This window comes from Trichosurus vulpecula, chromosome 4 (genome assembly GCF_011100635.1).
Source record: "Trichosurus vulpecula isolate mTriVul1 chromosome 4, mTriVul1.pri, whole genome shotgun sequence".
In the NCBI taxonomy this organism is placed as follows: domain Eukaryota; kingdom Metazoa; phylum Chordata; class Mammalia; order Diprotodontia; family Phalangeridae; genus Trichosurus; species Trichosurus vulpecula.
The window spans coordinates 116,021,398-116,039,038 of NC_050576.1; the positions used below are offsets into that span (position 1 = coordinate 116,021,398).

Consider the following 17,641-nt stretch of genomic DNA (forward strand, 5'->3'; position numbering starts at 1 on the left):
CTAAGACAGGGTCTGCTGCTGGCTTGCTGGGATGCTTTCAGTCCTGGTCTATACTGCCCTTTTACCTGAGAGATACAGACCTTTCGTGCTGACCTTCCAATTTTCTTGGGGTAGTAGATTCTTTCAGCCCATCTTTTCTCTGGTTCTGCTATTCCAGAATTAGTTTGGGGGCACTATTTTATAGTGGTTTGGAAGTGAATATGGGAGCGCTCGTGATTTCTTGCTTACTCCTCCATCTTGGCTCCCTGAAGACTGATGGTGAGGTCTTTTAGATGTTTGTCTTTGTAGATGACAATGTGCCTTTGGACATTCTCCTAGAAGAGATCTGTAATCATCCAAAGGCATTTGGCAAGGTTATCTGCACAGGAAAGACCAAATGGATAAAGAACAGCTATTGCCCAGTTTTCAGCCTGCACTTAGATCTGTTAGTATTCCCACAGTATGTATATCTGGGACATATCTAGGCCCAGATTTCAAAAGGAGGTGCGTAGGCTAAATTACTTTTGGAAAGCTGCTTTATTGACCCAAAACTCCCCCATGAAAGTAACATTTTCAATTCTAATATTTACTGGTGTTGTGACACGGCAGCCAGACGTGAAATAGCACCAGCTCCAAAGAACTAAAGGTGAGTATTGTGTAAAGGGCTCCGGAGAGGTACGTGGTGGGTATGAACAGGCTGGCCATCCCACACAAGTTGAATGCCGTCTCTCTTCGTCTCCACCTCAGAATCCTTCTCTTCTTTTAAGAGGCAGTTCAAATGCCATCATCTGCCTGTTAACTTTTCTGATTCCCCCAACCGCCCTTCCTTCCAAATTACCTTGTATTTAACTACTCTGTAAATATTAATATTTATTCATTTCATATTATGCTGTATATATTGATATACATCCTCGTCGTCTCCCCCCAATAGGCTGTAAGCTTATTGTGAGTAGGGATTGGTTCGTTCTTTGTACTGGTATCCCCAACCTCTAGCACAGTACCTGGCATATAGTAGGTGCTTAAGAAATACTTTTTCGATTGATTGATTTGCTTGACCTAAGCGCTGGAAAGAGTTTCTACAGCAGAGTTCTCATGTGCCTTCAGTAATCACTTGAAGGGATCCTGTATAAGGAAGAGATCACCAGAGATTTTGTTCTGAAAGAACAGATTTTCTACCTGGTCTGTGGGACATACAAATGCAGCCAGAGGTTGTTCAGTGAATAGCAACCCAAAACGCTAACTGTTCTTGAGAATACACGTTTGACGCAAGGCTGGGGAGGATGACAAAGAGGAGGGAGTCTTCATGCGCAAAGTAGGCAGGACTCCTTCTTGGTTCTCTTCCCTGTTCTTCTGTTTAATGTTTTCAAGAATGAATTACTAGCCCATCAGAGATAGAGACAGAGACAAAGAGACAGACAGAGACAGAGGGACAGAAACGGAAAGAAGGAAGGAAGGAAGAAGGAAAGGGAGAGGAAGGGAAGAAGGAAGAACGAAAGAAACAAAGAAACAACAAAAACCGGAACTAGAGAAAACTTTGCTACTTCTGTCCTAAAAGGTCATGTTTCATGGCTAAAGGCTAGATTAAGCCTCGCTGTGTCCCCCTCTGCAGGCTTCATAAATAGTATTATCTGGCGGCCAGAACACTGTCTCCCTTCTCCCTCTCCCCCGTCCTCCGGGCTTTGTGTATCTTTGTCTCTCTCTGTCCCTTTCTCTTTTCCCACCCCCGCTTCCTCCACCTCCTCTCCCTAGAGCCCATACTCCAGATTCCCGGTCTTGCTCTCTTCCCTCCCCACCGCGCCCGGCAAAGCCTTCCCTTGGGCTATTCATTCTCTCCACGGGGCACGCGAGCAGCGAGCCAGGCTCTACCCCACTCTTCCCACACTCCTAATCCACTCCTGTCGTACCCCTCCTTCAGCGGCTCGGATTGGCCCAGCGCGAGGACGAGAAGCGCGCTGATTGGCCGGGGCCCCCTTTCAAGCCCGGTTTTCCCCGAGCGCTCAGTGGGTGGAGGCCATCACCCGCCGTGGCGGAGTCTGCCACTGTGGCTGTCGTCCGTCTACCTTCGCCGCGGCTCGTCTAGGTTCCGAGGGCAGGGGCAGGGGCGGGGTGGGGGTGGGGGAGGGGGCTGGGGCGGCCCGGGGCCGCGTGGTGCCCGACCGGGCGCCCCGAGGGACATGACCGAAGCGGAGGCTGCAGCGGCGGAGCAGGAGGAGAGCCTGGCCGAGGGCCGGGTTCCCGGCTCCAACAGCCACCTAATCGACGAGGGGGAGCCGGAGGACAAGCGGCCGAATGGAACCTTCCAGGCCGCGGCGAACGGGGACCCGCTGCTCGGCAAGGCCGCCGCCCCCGCCCTGGGGAGCTTTGACAAGTCCCAGCTGGGGGAGGAGGAGGAGCCCCAGGCCCGGCTGGTGCCGCTGCTTCTCCGCGGCGGCGGCGAGGCCGAGGCCGGGCCTCAGCAGGGGCCCCGCGCCGTGCGCACCGCGCTGTCCCCGCGGCGCTTCGCGGTGCTGCTCATCTTCAGCCTGAACTCGCTGGTCAACGCCTTCCAGTGGATCCAGTACAGCATCATCAGCAACGTCTTCGAGCACTTCTACGGCGTGCCCCTGACGGACATCGACTGGCTGTCCATGGTCTACATGCTGGTCTACGTGCCGCTCATCTTCCCCGCCGCCTGGCTGCTGGACCGGTGCGGCCTGCGCCCCACCGCCCTGCTGGGCTCGGGCTTCAACGCCCTGGGCGCCTGGGTCAAGTGCGGCAGCGTGGGCCCCAACCTCTATTGGGTCACCGTGCTGGGCCAGCTGCTGTGCTCCGTGGCGCAGGTGTTCATCTTGGGCTTGCCCTCCCACGTAGCCTCCGTGTGGTTCGGGCCCCGGGAAGTGTCCACGGCCTGTGCCACGGCAGTGCTGGGGAACCAGGTAAGGAAGGGCAGGGCGAGGGCCCGGCCCGGCCAGAGGGGCGGGGAGGGGACCAACGAAGGAAGGGACGGGCTGAGGCTCCGCGTCAGGTTCGGATTCGGTTCTGGGGGTAGCCCTGCCGTCGAGCGCCCAGGGTGACCCATGGGCAGGGCACTGACCTTTCCGAGCCACAATTCTCTCATTCATAAAATAAGGGAGCTCCTTCAACTCCCTGTGTGACCTCTGGGCATTGTCACTGATCTCTCTGAGTTGAAATTTTCCCATTCATCAGATGAGAGGGGGACTCTAACTCACTGTGTGATCTACGGGCATGTCACTAACTTTTTTTTTTTTTAACATTTTTATTTAAAGTTTTGAGTACCAAAATCTTTCCCCTCCCTCCTCCCCTCCCTGAGAGGGTAAGCAATCGAATACAGATGTAAAATGTTTCTATATTAGTCATTTGGTACAAGAAGAACCGAATAAAAGATGAAAAATGAAAGAAAGTGACACATAACATTCTTCAGTCTGTATTCAGTCAATATCAGCTCTTTCTCTGGAGGTAGACAGTATGCCTCATCATTAGTCCTTTGGGATGGTCTTGGATAATTGCATTGCTGAGAATGGTTAAGTCATTCACCTTTCTTCCTAGAGCAGTATTGCTGTTACATTCATGTAAGTGTTTACAGGTTTTTCTGAAGTCATCCTGTTTGTCGTCTCTTACAGCACAATAATATTCCATTATAATCATAAACCACAGCTTATTTTTTTTTTGAGCTGAAATCTCATCCATAAAATGAGGGGTTCTCCTTCCCCTCACTGTATGACCTGTGGGCATGACAGTAACCTTTTTGAGGCACAGTTCTCTACTCCACAAAATAAGGGGTGCTCCTTAAACTCACCGTGTGACCTGTGGGCATGTCACTAACTTTTTTGAGGTGAAGTTTTCTCATCCATGAAGGGGGAAAGTTTTTTTTTTTGTGGTGGTGGTTGTTCAGTGGTGTCCCAACTCAAAACAAACTTCCAGACGTGTGGGGTTTTCTTGGCCAAGATACTGGAGTGGTTTGCCATTTCCTTCTCCAGCTCATTTTACAGATGAGGAAATTGAAGCAAACAGGGTTAAGTTATTTGCTATGATTACTAGCTTGTCCAGCTAGTAAGTATCTGAAGCTGGACTTAAACTCAGGTCTTCCTGACTCCAGGCCTAATACTCTATCTGTTGCACAACCTAGCTACCCTTTTTTTATGGATTACCTAAAAAAAAAAGGTCAAAAATTATTTTTTTTAATTTAATTTTATTTTTTTTAAATTTATTTAACATATTTAGTTTTCAGCATTGATTTTCACAAGAGTTTGAATTACAAATTTTCTCCCCATTTCTACCCTCCCACCCACTCCAAGATGGCGTATATTCTGGTTGCCCTGTTCCCCAGTCAGCACTCCCCTCTGTCACCCCACTCCCCTTCCATCCCCTTTTCCCTTCCTTTCTCGTAGGGCAAGGTAAATTTCTACACCCCATTGTCTGTGTATCTTATTTTCTAGTTGCATGCAAAAAACATTTTTGTTTGTTTTTGAACATCTGTTTTTAAAACTTTGAGTTCCAAATTCTCTCCCCTCTTCCCTTCCCACCCACCCTCCCTAAGAAGTCAAGCAATTCAACCTAGGCCACATGTGTATCATTATGTATAACCCTTCCACAATACTCATGTTGTGAAAGACTAACTATATTTTGCTCCTTCCCAACCCATCCCCCTTTATTGAATTTTCTCCCTTGACCCTGTCCCCTTTCGATAGTGTTTGTTTTTGACGACCTCCACACCCATCAGCCCTCCCCTCCATCATCCCCCCCATTTTTTTTTCTTCTTCCCTCTTCTGTCCTGTGGGGTGAGATTCCCAATTGGGTATATATGGTATTCCCTCCTTAGGCCAAATCTGATGAGAGCAAAGTTCACTCATTCCCCCCTCATTGGCCCTCTCCCCTCCTCCCACAGAACTGCTTCCTCTTGCCACCCTTATGCGAGATAATCCACCCCATTCTATCTCTCCTTATCTCCCTCTCTCAGTATGTTCCTCTCTCATCCCTTAATTTGATTTTATTTCTTTCAGATATCTTCCCTTCATCTTCAACTCACCCTGTGTCCTCTCTCTCTCTCTCTCTCTCTCTCTCTCTTCATGTGTATATATATATATATATATATATATATATATATATATATACACACACACACACACATAGATATATACATACATACACATTCACCCATATAAATACATAAACATATATGTATGCATATTCCCTTCAGCTGCCCTAATACTGAGGTCTCATGAATCATACACATCATCTTTCCTTGTAGGAATGTAAACAAAACAGTTCAACTTTAGTAAGTCCCTTGCAATTTCTTTTTCTTGTTCTTTTTCTTGATTACCTTTTCATGCTTCTCTTGATTCTTGTGTTTGAAAGTCAAATTTTCTATTCAGCTCTGGTCTTTTCAATGAGAAAGCTTCAAAACCCTCTATTTTTCTTGAAAGTCCATATTTTGCCTTGGGGCATGATACTCAGTTTTGCTGGGTAGGTGATTCTTGGTTTTAATCCTAGCTCCATTGACCTCCGGAATATCGTATTCCAAGCCCTTCGATCTCTTAATGTAGAGGCTGCCAGATCTTGGGTTATTCTGATTGGGTTTCCACAATACTGAAATTGTTTCTTTCTGGCTGCTTGCAGTACAAAAATTATTTTTTTTAACATTCTTTTTATTATTTTGAGTTCCAGATTCTCTCCCTCCTACCCCTTTCTACACCCATCCAACGAGAAGGCAAGCAATCTGATAGCAATTATACATGTGAAATCATGCAAAACATATTTCCATAGTAGCCATATCTACCTCGGTATGTACTCAGAGGTCATCAATTCTCTACCTGGAGGTGGATGGCATTTTTTCATCATAAGTCCTTTGGAATTGTCTCGGATCATTCTATTGATCCAGAGCAGCTAAGTCTTTCACAGTTGATCATCATTACAATATTGCTTTTATTGTATACAATGATCTCCTGGTTCTGCTCACTTTGCTTTACATCAGTTCTTATAGGTCTTCTCATGTTTTTCTGAAACCATCCCTGCTCATTATTTCTTATAGCACAACAGTACTCCATCACAATAATACACCCCATCTTTTTCAGCCATTCCCCAGTTGATGAACATCTCCTTAATTTTCAATTTTTTGCCACCACAAAAAGAAATGCTATAGATATTTTTGTGCATATAGGTCTTTTCTTTTTCCTTTGGGTTACAGACCTAGTAGTGGTATTGCTGGGTCAAAAGGTATGCACACTTTTAAATAGCCCTTTGGGCATAGTTCCAAACTGTTCTCCAGAGTGATTGGACCAGTTCACTCACTGCTCCACGAAACAGTTCGTTAATGTACCTATTTTGCCTCATCCCCTCCTGAATTTGTCTCTTAGCCAATCCGATAAGTGTGAAGTGGTACCTCTGAGTTATTTAATTTGCATTTCTCTAATCGTTAGTGAAATTTGCCATAAAATTTTTTTATGTCACTTCATTGTCTATGAAACTTTTAGCCAAAGATAGTTTTCTCTCAGCTAGGTGGCACGGTGAGTAGAGCACCAACCCTGGGCTCAAGAGGACATGAGTTCAAATCTGGTCTCAGACACTTGACACACTAGCTGTGTGACCTTGGGCAAGTCACTTAACTCCAATTGCCCTGCCTTCCCCCCTCCAAAAAAAAAAAAAAGATAGTTTCTCTGATTATCTCTTTTAATTAGGTCTCTTTTGGCTTTTGCTTTGTCTGAGATCATGATTGCTACCCTTGCCTTTTTTTTAACTTCAGCTCTAGCAAACAGATTCTGTTCCACCCTTCTTTTAACTTTGTGTGAGTGTCTTTGTTTCATATATGTCTCTTTTAAAAACATGTTGTTGAATTCTAGTTTCTGATCCATTCTGCTGTCTTCTGTTTTGCCAGTGAGTTCATCTCATTCACCGTTATGATTACTGTGTTTTCCTCCATCCTATTTTCTTCTGTTTATCCTTTTCTCTCTTTATCCTGTCCTCCTCGAAAGTCTGTTTTGCTTCTGACCGTTACCTCTCTTAATCTGCCCTCCTTTTCATTATTCCCTTCCTCTCTCTCCTGCCCCCCCTTCTCTTATTCCCTTCCCCTCCTATTTCCCTTTCGGGTAAGATATATTTCTCTACCCCACTGAGTGTTTGTGTGTGTATGTGTGTTATTTTCTTCAGTATATTTTGTGCCTCTTTTACCAAGCAGTTAATTCTCCTTTCATTATTTTCATTCATCCCTGTCATTTATTTTCCCAATTTTTCTTGTTGGGCATGGGTCTAATTAGCATTTTTCTTTGAGGCTTTTTCCACCCCTCCCACCCCCCCATAGCTATTTTCACCTTGTTATCTTCTGAGTTTTTGTGTTGGTCTTCCCTGCCACCATAGTAGCTTTTTTATGGTCAAGTTTTTTTGTTGTTGTTTGTTCATTTTTCTAGCCTATTTATTGACTTTTAACTTTTGGTTAAAGTAGGGCTCTGTTCATCAGTCCCAAGCTTCAAGCTTTTTCATGCTGCTGTTTTCAGAGCTAGTTCTGAGGGTCTGCAAGTTTTTGGTGCTTCCAGCGTGGTGTGATCTGGGGAGGGGTATACTGCTCTCCTTGTATGCTCTCTGGTCTTTACCCAGGAAGAGTCCTTGCTCTCCTGAAGCCACAAGCACAAGTACTCCTCTTTGCTGTGACACTGTGACCAGGGCCCCTGCTCTCCTGCAGCCACAGGCACTCTGCTCCACTCTGGAACTGTGACCAACCACAAGTGCTCCTCTTTACCCTGGAAATAAAACGAAGAACTATGTATGAGCAATAGAGTTATCAATCTGTGCCAGCAGAAGGCGCGCCCCCCCCCCCCCCCCCCCCCCCCCCCCCGCCCCAATCTTATTCTGACAAGTTGTCTGACTTCTTCCATTTCTGGGCTGAGAGCTCCCAGAGCTGCTGGTCTCCTCTAAGACCTGCCAGTGGTGCTGCTTCTGTCTGCATTCTGGGCCAGCCCCAATCCTGTCACCTCTCTTGCTGCCCCCCCAAGTCCTCTTAAGCTAGGAAAATGTCTCACCCCAACCTTTTGTTGGCTCTGCCACTCCAGAATTTGACTTGAGCCGCTCTTTTTGTTTTATTTTATTGTTTGGAGGGGAATGTTGATAGAATTTGGCTGGGTTGCTGCCTCTTGGCCATCTTGGCTCCACCTGAGGGAGTCCTTTGAACTACCTGTGTGACCTTTGGGCATCTCACTAACCATCTTGAGCCTCAGTTTCCTCATCCATAAAGTGAGGGGCCCTTAAACATACTGTGTGACCTTTGGGCACGTCACTGAAAAATGGAGAAGGCTCTTAAACTCATTGTGTGTGACCTTTGGGCATGCCACTAACCTTTTTGAGCAGAAGTTTTCTCATCCATAAAATTAGGGGACCTTATGTATATGAGATTGAAAATCAATTCACATAGATTACCCAACTAAAATACACCTTCTACAGAAAGCCTTCCTCAATAATTCCTCAGATAATTGTTTCCTGTCTATCCTGTACTTAGCTTGCTTTATGTGCAGCTTAGCTTGTCTCCACTTTAGAGTATTAGCTCCCTAAGGGCATGGATTGTCTTTTGCCTCCTTTTGTTTCCCTAGCACTTAGCACAGTGCCTGGCACATAGTAGGTACTTAATAATTGATTACGATAACGCAGTGAGGGGATGTATGACAGGTATTACCCCTATTTTACATGTGACTAAACCGAGGAGCATAGAGGTACCTTACCCACAATTGTATAACTGGTAAAAGTGGTATTTGAACTCAAGTCCTTCTGATTCCAAGAGCAGCATTCTTTCCACTGTGCCATGATGATTCTTTAAAATGACTGATGAAATTTCTTCCAGCTCTAAAATTCAAAACTATTTAAAAGTGCCTATTAATCTTATACTAAGAATTCACCTACCTCATAAACTAAATCATTGTATTTGGTTTTTATCTGCCTAATTATCTATCCAAGGACAACCCTTCTACTGTCACACATCCAGGAATGTGGATGCAGTCATCTTCATGTACTCTGCCCTGGTGAGACCACATCCGTAATATCGTGTTCAATTCTGGCCTCCACAGTTTAGGAAGAACATGGATAAGTGGGAGAGTGTCTCATCAAGGCTATCTAGGATACTGGAGGACCTTAAGGTTGTTCCACAAGAGGACTGGTTGAAGTTAGCAGAGAAAAGAATACTTTGAGGGAAAGGGAGAGTATGATCATTGTCCTCAAATAATTGCAGGGCAGTCATGCAGAGGAGGCATTAAATTTGTTTTGCTTAGGGCCAGAGGGTTGACCTTGAAGCAAAAGATAGAAGTTGGAGGGGAAAGCAAATGTTGGCTCCATACCAGAAAAAAACTTCTTAAGAGAGCTATGAAAAAACCAGAACAGGCCGAAGTAATGGGCTCCTCTTCTTTGGAGGGTTCCAATCAAAGTATAAATGACTGGTTTTGAGTATATTGTGTTCTAGAGGGAATTATTTTTCATGTATGGATTAGACTGGATACCTTTCAACTCTAAAATTCTGAGATTCAGTGAAAACTGAGGATTCAAACTGGCAGCACTTTCAAGTAGAAAATAAAACTGGCTTTTGGGTGTCTAAAATCAAGTAATTGAAGTAAAAGTTACTGGATTTGTTCCATAGAGTTTACTAAAGTACATTTTAAAAAAGAATATTTTCCTGTTTTAAGTTGGTTTTAGGATAATTATCTTTTATTAAGAAAAACATCATAGAAAGAAAGCAGATGTGAGTTGTCAGTAACTCCTCTTTAACACTGATACTCTGTTAAATTTCAGTACATTTGCAGGGTTGGGAAGAAATCTGTGATGAATAGTTTTTACAGTTGTTTATTTTGCTATTTATTTTATAGCTTGGTGTTGCAGTTGGTTTTTTATTACCACCAGTTTTGGTGCCCAACACAAAGAACGACACTGCTCTTATGGCACACAATATCAGCATCATGTTCTATGGAACAGCATCAGTTGCCACATTTTTATTCATACTAACGTTAATAGGTAAGCAAACTTGTTTTTCCTAAAATTTAAATAAAGTGAATATAGTAGAAGAATGTAAAGAAATGATCATCTATTGAAGTTTCTTATTCATAATATCTCAGATGTCATTCACTTGCTTTTAGCTCATACCATACATATACCTTATTTTTGGAATGCTATGACAGTAACCCCAGCCATACCTTTTACTCAGTTAAATCTTTTTAATAATGCACTGAATCCTAGTCTCATTAATCTTGTATCTCTCTACTAATTTTTCAGTTCATCCTGCTAACTTGTTGGTTTTAAAGGCATTTCTTCTTTTCCTCTAATATTTTTTTCTTATGCTAACCTGTTCAGGGTCAGACTTGTGCTTTTTCTGGACCTTTCCCTTCCTTTAATGATAATCCTTCCCAGGGAACCTCTTGTCTCTCCCTGCCCTTCCCTCTCAATCCCTCCCCTTAACATTAACTGAGTCTGAGAATGTTGGGCAAATCTTGGGCAGCAGCAGGTTGTCGGTCAGAGTTTCCAACTGTGGCAAATATCTGCTTGTTAGGCCACTCGGGCTGCTGCAGACATTCCTCACTGAGTGCCCTCGATCTCATCTGGTCCTGCACTGAAGCAGTCAGTCAAAATCAGCGGCAAACTGCCACCATCAGTTGGGAAGAAGCTCTGGGAAGGTCGGCTTTTAAAATTTTTGGTTTTTTAAGGGGAAACAATTATTCTGTGACTTCAGGGGGAAGAATTTGTGAAACTTGTTAAATTGATATTCACTTCTATCAATGAAATTCAAAGAGAAAATCACAGCACAAGGCCTGTAACTCAGAAGCATAAATTAGTGCTGAAAGAGACCTTCAGTGCTATGTAATCCAATCTCCTCATTTTACTGATGAGAAAACTGAGTTAAGTGACTTTCTCGTGGTCACACAGGTATTAAGTGGAAGGGCCGTAATTTGAACCCAGGTCTTTTGACCCCAAATCCAATACTTTTCCTACTATACCATTCTGAGGAACTTAATAAATATTTGCTGATTGAAGAAAGAAGTATCAATAAAAATGGTTCTATATTGTAAAATACCTGTCATTTTAATGTGAATGTGATTTTTATGTCTGTCCATAATTTTCTTACTGTGAATGTAACACTAATGAAAGACTACTTTTATGGAAAATACTCACAAACATGTTTGGCTGGAGATTATATAGAGTGCTTCATCATAGACTGTTTCCGTAAATGAAAATTGAGGGTCTAGGAGGTACAGTCCACGTCCTTAATTTCCCATAAGACCGATTAAAAACTGTTGATAGTCATGGCAGTTAAGTATGCAGAATCATCAATTTGCCTTGGGTTTCCCATCAGTTTATGTACTGAATCGTTATATCAATTTGAGATTGCAACTTTCTAGCATATGAGCATTTTAAAAAGGAATGAAATAGAATCTATAATTATCTGTGACTATTCTTGCTACCTTAGAAAATTATATTTTTATTTGGAAAAGATATAATTTAGAAATCTGCTTTCGTGGTAGCCATTTTTAAACTTGCTTACTTACATATGGCCTTCCAATTAGATTAGGATATTTTCCCATGCCTTTAAAAATATTATTTTTTTTGTACTTTTTCTTGTTAATATGAAAACTCTAATCTTTCATCCTTCCTACTTCCAAATGCTTGTCTTCTCTGGATAATGTGAGAAAGTAGAAGCTCATATGTTTACATAATTTGTAATTTTAATGTTACATGTTTATAAATTTTGTTGTTAGGTATAAGATATATTTTTGTAGTAGAAATGGAAAAAAGAATTGGCAGAACACTGTAATTATTGAAAATACTTGCTGCCCAAATGGGCTGTATACTACATTGGGCCCTATCAAAAGAACAGGCTTCTCATGGCATGTAAGACTTACAGTGAAAGAGTTACAGTGGAAGAGTGGGTAGAAAACATGTCCTGAAGGGGAAATAAAAAATCCATCAGCCTAGATAGATTTACAGATGAATTCTATCAGATATTCAAATGATGATTAACTCCTATATTACATAAATTTGCTAAAAGAGAGAGAAAAGGTGCCTTACCAAACTCTGTCGGTGAGTCAGATACGGTCCTGAAATCTAAAAGGGGGATGAAGTAGAGAGGGAAGAGAAAGAAAACCCTACAGCAGTTATATTCAAGAGAGTATTCACTATGGCCAAGTTGTGTACCAGGAACACAGGGATGGTTTGTCATTAGGAAAGCTACATAAATATGAGAGATAATATTAATAATAAAACAATAAAAGTCACATGGTTATAGAAATACAGAAAAAATACTTTTGATAAAATACAGTATTAATTTGTCCTTTTAAAAAAACACTCAAAATTATAGGAATAAAAAAACTTTGATAAACAATAGATACCAAAAGCTATCATCATTTGTAATAGAGAAGTGCTAGAAGCCTTTCTAATAAGATTGGGAATAAGGAAAGGATACTGTTGTCACCATTATTTTTTTTTAAAGGAGGGGGAAGGCAGGGCAATTGGGGTTAAGTGACTTGCCCAAGGTCACACAGCTAGTAAGTGTGTCAAGTGTCTGAGGTTGCGTTGGAACTCAGGTCTTCCTGACTCCAGGGCCGGTGCTCTACCCCCAGCACAACCTAGCTGCCCCGTCACCATTATTATTTGATATAGTTCTAGAACTACTAGTCATGCAATAAAAAGAGAATAAGAAATTGAAGTTGTCGAGGCAAAATAATATCTAATTGCAGATAACTTAATAGTTTAGAACAGAGATATCAAACATGCAGCTTCCAACACTCCTGAGTACAGGCTGAATCAGATTAAAATGTAATTGGGAAGTATACAGTAAAACGTAGGTGATATTAATATGTTGTTTTCTAAGTTACTCTGCCTTATATGTAGTTTAGTGGGCCCTGGCTCTATTTAAGGAAGTGAAATAATATTGGGATAAGATTTGTCCAGCATTTCCAGCAAGTAAATTCCTTTAGCAAAGATGCAGAACCAATTCACTTTTGACCATTAAAAAAATTTAACAAGTTTCTTGAGCATCAGCAGTACTCAAAGCACTGTGCCAGGCAGTGAGGCAGATAAAGTAGCACGTGACCCTTACCCTCATGGAGCTTGTGGACTAGAAGGGGAGATAAGAAAAGAAGGAAGATTTCAAGACTGGACCTTGAGGGACTTGTTTTGAACTCCTTCCACTGTAAAACAGTTGGTGGTATTGTGAAGTGTCAGTTTAATCTGTGCTGCCTTCTTGTTCTAATTTAAAGTCTATAGATAACATGTTTTGTAAGTGATGATGCAAATGCACTCAGGGCTGATTCTGCACAGTCAGTAGTAAGCTGCATTTACCAGACTTGATCATGGCAGTTACAAGTCTCTAGTGTGCAAACCTCTTTAAGTATTACATAGTAATATTTGGAATAGTTGAAAGATATAAGCAGTCATACCTAATCAAAAACAGCAATGCGCTTAAGCACATTCTTATTCAAAGAACCCGCAAACTTTTATTATGTGCCCAACATGCTCCAGCCACTGTTTTGCTCGCAACTTCTATATAGGTCATAGAGTTAGAGCTCTTCGTTTTTACCTTGTCCTTTACCCCGTAGTCACAGGTAGCACACCTCGGCAGAAGCTGGTGTTGTTTGAGGGAGGAAAAGAGAAAGGGAGGAGATTGGAGTCAGTAGTAGAACTGTCCCTATTTCAACCTAGTGGAACCATCCTCTCCATTTTGCAGATGAACAAACTGAGGTCCAGAGAAATTAAATGACTTGCCCAAAGTCACATGTGTAAATAAACGACACAAATGGGATGTGCAAACCAAGATCCTTCAACTCTCACTCTAGTGCTTTTTCTGTTGTATCATATTGACAGAGATACAACAGTGAAACAGTCCTGCCCCCAAGGAGTTTATGTTCATAATTGATACATGCTTGCCCCTTTTAAGCCTTATTAAGGCATACATGTAAAATGATAATAAACTTTTAATGGTAACTATAAAATTTTATTGGATCCAAAGGTAGTTCAGGTATCCTGTTATTTTGAATAATAATTGCATAAGTATTAGGGAATATTTATCTTGAAAACAGTATTTAATACTTGTTTTAGTCACACACAGGCAAATAAATAAAACAGTAACATATTCAAACCTTGCCCAGGGAAGCAGAACTTGGGTCTGTTCAGCTTGGGAGGAGAAGAACTAATAGTGCATTAAGAGTTTTTGGTTTCCTTATGTGTACTGATGCAAGACGTGCGAGAATTGTGGTTCTTTACCCCTTAGTCACAGGCAGCACACCTTAGCTGGAGCTGGTGTTGATTGAGGGAGGAAAAGAGAAAAGGTGAGGATTGGAGGCAGTAGTAGAACTATCCCTATTCAGCCCAGTGGACTTTACAAAGCTGTATTTTCCTTTCCCCCTAGTAATAGAACTGGATGCCATTGCCCAGGGTTTCTTTTCTCTCTCTGGTTTTATACTTAGGTAAAGTAAAGAATATGGACGGCAGAGGCTAGGGGAGTTGGTTCCCCTCTTTGGCCAGGAGTGTAGTCCACTACCAGTGGTTATGAGTTGGTATCCATGAGCTCTAGTCAATAAATTCAGTGAGATTAATATTTTAGAGTAAAAGGCTCTTTTTGAGATAGAAGATAGAGGACCATCCAGACCTTCGTTTTGCTGTAATTAACTCAAAAAGCTTATTGTCAAAGTTTCATTGTTGACTCGTAAGTGTGCAGTTTTCTAATTCCAAAAGTCTGTAGTTGTGAATTTTATGTTATCAGTGACAATAAGATGGGACACTTCCCATCTAACAAGAATCTAATGAGAGACTTGCAAGGAATGACAGCAGACTTCTCCATTACTGAAAGAACCAGATATAGTGAAAGGAAAAAGAGCAGTACCCGTTTAAACATTTAATTTTCTCTAACATAAGGACAATGAAGATTAAATATCGTTAAGTTGTTTACTACATAATTTTACATAAGACCTGTCAGGAATAGACATCTAGGTTAGACAACTTTGGTTTTGGTGAACCAATCTTTTGAGCAACAAAGGACCTTAATAATTATGATCCTTTGTTTTCAAATAGGAATTTTGAGGAATTCTAGGGTTAGAAAAAAAACATTTGAAACATTATCTAGCCTATTTGCCTGCCTCTCAAGCAGCTATATACATAGGCCATTTTGGAAAGAGCTATTATTTCTTAATAATCCCCTCCCCCGCCAAAAAAAAATCTGGTGGTAATTTTTTTCCTTTTCTTTTCCCTTTTTCACATTATTGAATTTATTTTTATTCTAACAATATTGAATTTTTCCCACCCAAATTTTTACCTGCTCAGCTTGTCCCCTAACATATATTCTCTTTTCTCATCTAAAGAAATCTTATCCAACCACCTTTTACAGAAAGTTGGGTGAGAAGTGTAATAATATTCATACTTTTCATTAGCCATATTGGGGCTAAGAAGGTAGAAGATAATCTCAAATATAGATTGAGAATGTCATATTATCTATTGCGATCCCATCAACATGATCTAGTAGACTAGTATTGTAAGTACCTGGCACCAGATGTATCATATTTTTTAACACCCTCAGCCCAGCCCCTGGCATTTCTATTAATAACAGAGTAGGTTAGCAAGATCCAGGGCTTCCCTTATACATGGCTTAGAATAAGACTTTTGAGTTGCAGGGATAGAATTGTCGGATGATGAATTTGAATATCAAGCTTTTATAGTTTACTAGCTCACAACATTTAACAAAAGTGTGGGTGTATAGGCTTGTTTAAATAAATAAATTGAGTCTAGAAATGGAATTTCTTGAAAAAATGAAAAATTTTTCGTTTCATATATACTGAATAGCATAGCTATTCAACAGAACCATGGCGTGGCTTTGGTGTTTTCTCAACCCACTTGGGTAAAATGGCCAGTTGTCTTGTCCCTGGAGGAACGAATATGCATAAACTCAGGCAAAAGAGTTAAAATTATTCTATCTCATAAATAAATGATTAGGTAAAAATGAGTTTTACTAAAAGGGTTTCTTTAGATCATTAAGTTAAAAATGGATCTGAGACCTTTAATCATACATCAGTATGGTAACTATTGACTTTTTTCTTTTTCTAGCATTCAAAGAAAAGCCTCCATTTCCACCAAGTGAATCTCAAGCAGTTCTCCAACATAGTCCCCCAGAGTATTCCTATAAACAATCAATAATGAATTTATTTAAAAATATTCCCTTTGTGCTTTTGCTAATTAGTTATGGTAAGTAAAGTGTTTTATATTCTTTGACATAGTATGTTTATAGAGTTTGCAACACTATGGTTATTTTTATTTGGTTGAATTAAACTGTGATTAATGAGCCAAGTTTATTAATCTCATAGAACTGACAGGAGGATTCTGAACTTCTATGCATAGATGTGAGAAAGTGCCTCATTACAGTTTGTTAAATTAAGGCAAAATGGGCCTCTAGCAGAGAGTCCTCCCTCCCCACCCCACATTCTTTTATGGATCTCCCCCCTTACAATGTAGCTGCTGCTTAGATTTTATTTTTTATTATGGTGGTACTTGAGGGCAAAGGCTACATCGCTAGTTCTCCCTTTCTTTATAATCATATCCTTTTGACCCCTGGCAGTCTGACTTCTATTTCAACTATACAACTAAAGCCAGTCATAATTAGCATACTTTTTTTCTGATCTCTTTACTTTGAATCTCTTCATTTCTTTCATTATGACCGAAACCCTTTTTTCCTTGCCATTTCTAGTCTTTCCTTCTCTCCCCATTCCTGTTTTCTTAAGGTTCCTGCATCGGCATTTTTATGCCCTCAGAACTTGATTTTTTTGTTATATCTTCCAAGGATTTTTTTTGGTTGGCAAACTAATCACTTGATCTGTTTCCTTGAGCAGCTTTTAATTATACGCAGATTTTTATGGTAATTGTCTCATGTACATTGTCTCACTAACAAAGACTTGAGGACAAGGACTTTGTCTTAGGCTTCTTTTATATTGCTCATATTGTTGGAGCTATATGGTAGATACTCAATAGTTGTATTTTTGTTTGAGAGAGATGGTTTATTATGTTTCAAGGACTTGATTTGAATTTGATATACTAAACAAGAATAATAATGACTTGTGTTTTGACAGAATTCTACCTTAGTTATATCTAGTAAATTAAGGTGGGTAGATTTTATTAGGTCACATTAATTTTTTAAAAAATATTTTCCCCCCAATTACATGTTAAAACAAATTTTTTTGAGGAGGGAAGGCAGGGCAATTGGGGTTAAGTGATTTGCCCAAGGTCACACAGCTAGTAAGTGTGTCATGTGTCTGAGGCCGAATTAAGTTTTGAATTCTAAATTCTATCTCTTTTTCTCTCCCTACTTCTAAGATGTTAATTAGTCTGATATAGGTTATACGTGTGTAGTCATGTAAAACATTTCCTTATTAGCCATTTTGTACAAGAAAATTCAAAAAAGAAAGGAAGGAAAGAGGAAAATAGTATGCTTCAGTCTGCAATCAGATAACATCAGTTCTTTCTCTGGAGGTGAATAGCATTTTTCATCATGAGTCCTTTGGGGTTGTCTTGAATCACTGTATTGCTGAGAAGAGATAAGTCATTCACAGTTGTTCATTGTACAATATTGCTGTTACTATATACAATATTCTCCTCATTCTGCGCACTTCATTTTGCATCAGTTCATGTAAGTGTTTCCAGGTTTTTCTGAAATCATCTGCTTGTC

General features: G+C 40.8%; 1 protein-coding gene across 1 annotated transcript in view; it reads left to right on the forward strand.

The window, feature by feature from the left end:
* Positions 1-2,153: 2,153 nt before the first annotated feature.
* The window catches only part of FLVCR1 (FLVCR heme transporter 1), a 28,152-nt gene continuing 12,664 nt past the window's right edge, over positions 2,154-17,641 (forward strand). Inside the window, exons 1-3 of the mRNA XM_036757972.1 lie at positions 2,154-2,894; positions 9,813-9,957; positions 16,030-16,167. Coding sequence (XP_036613867.1) covers positions 2,154-2,894; positions 9,813-9,957; positions 16,030-16,167 — 1,024 coding nt within the window. The remainder of the gene's footprint in view (positions 2,895-9,812; positions 9,958-16,029; positions 16,168-17,641) is intronic.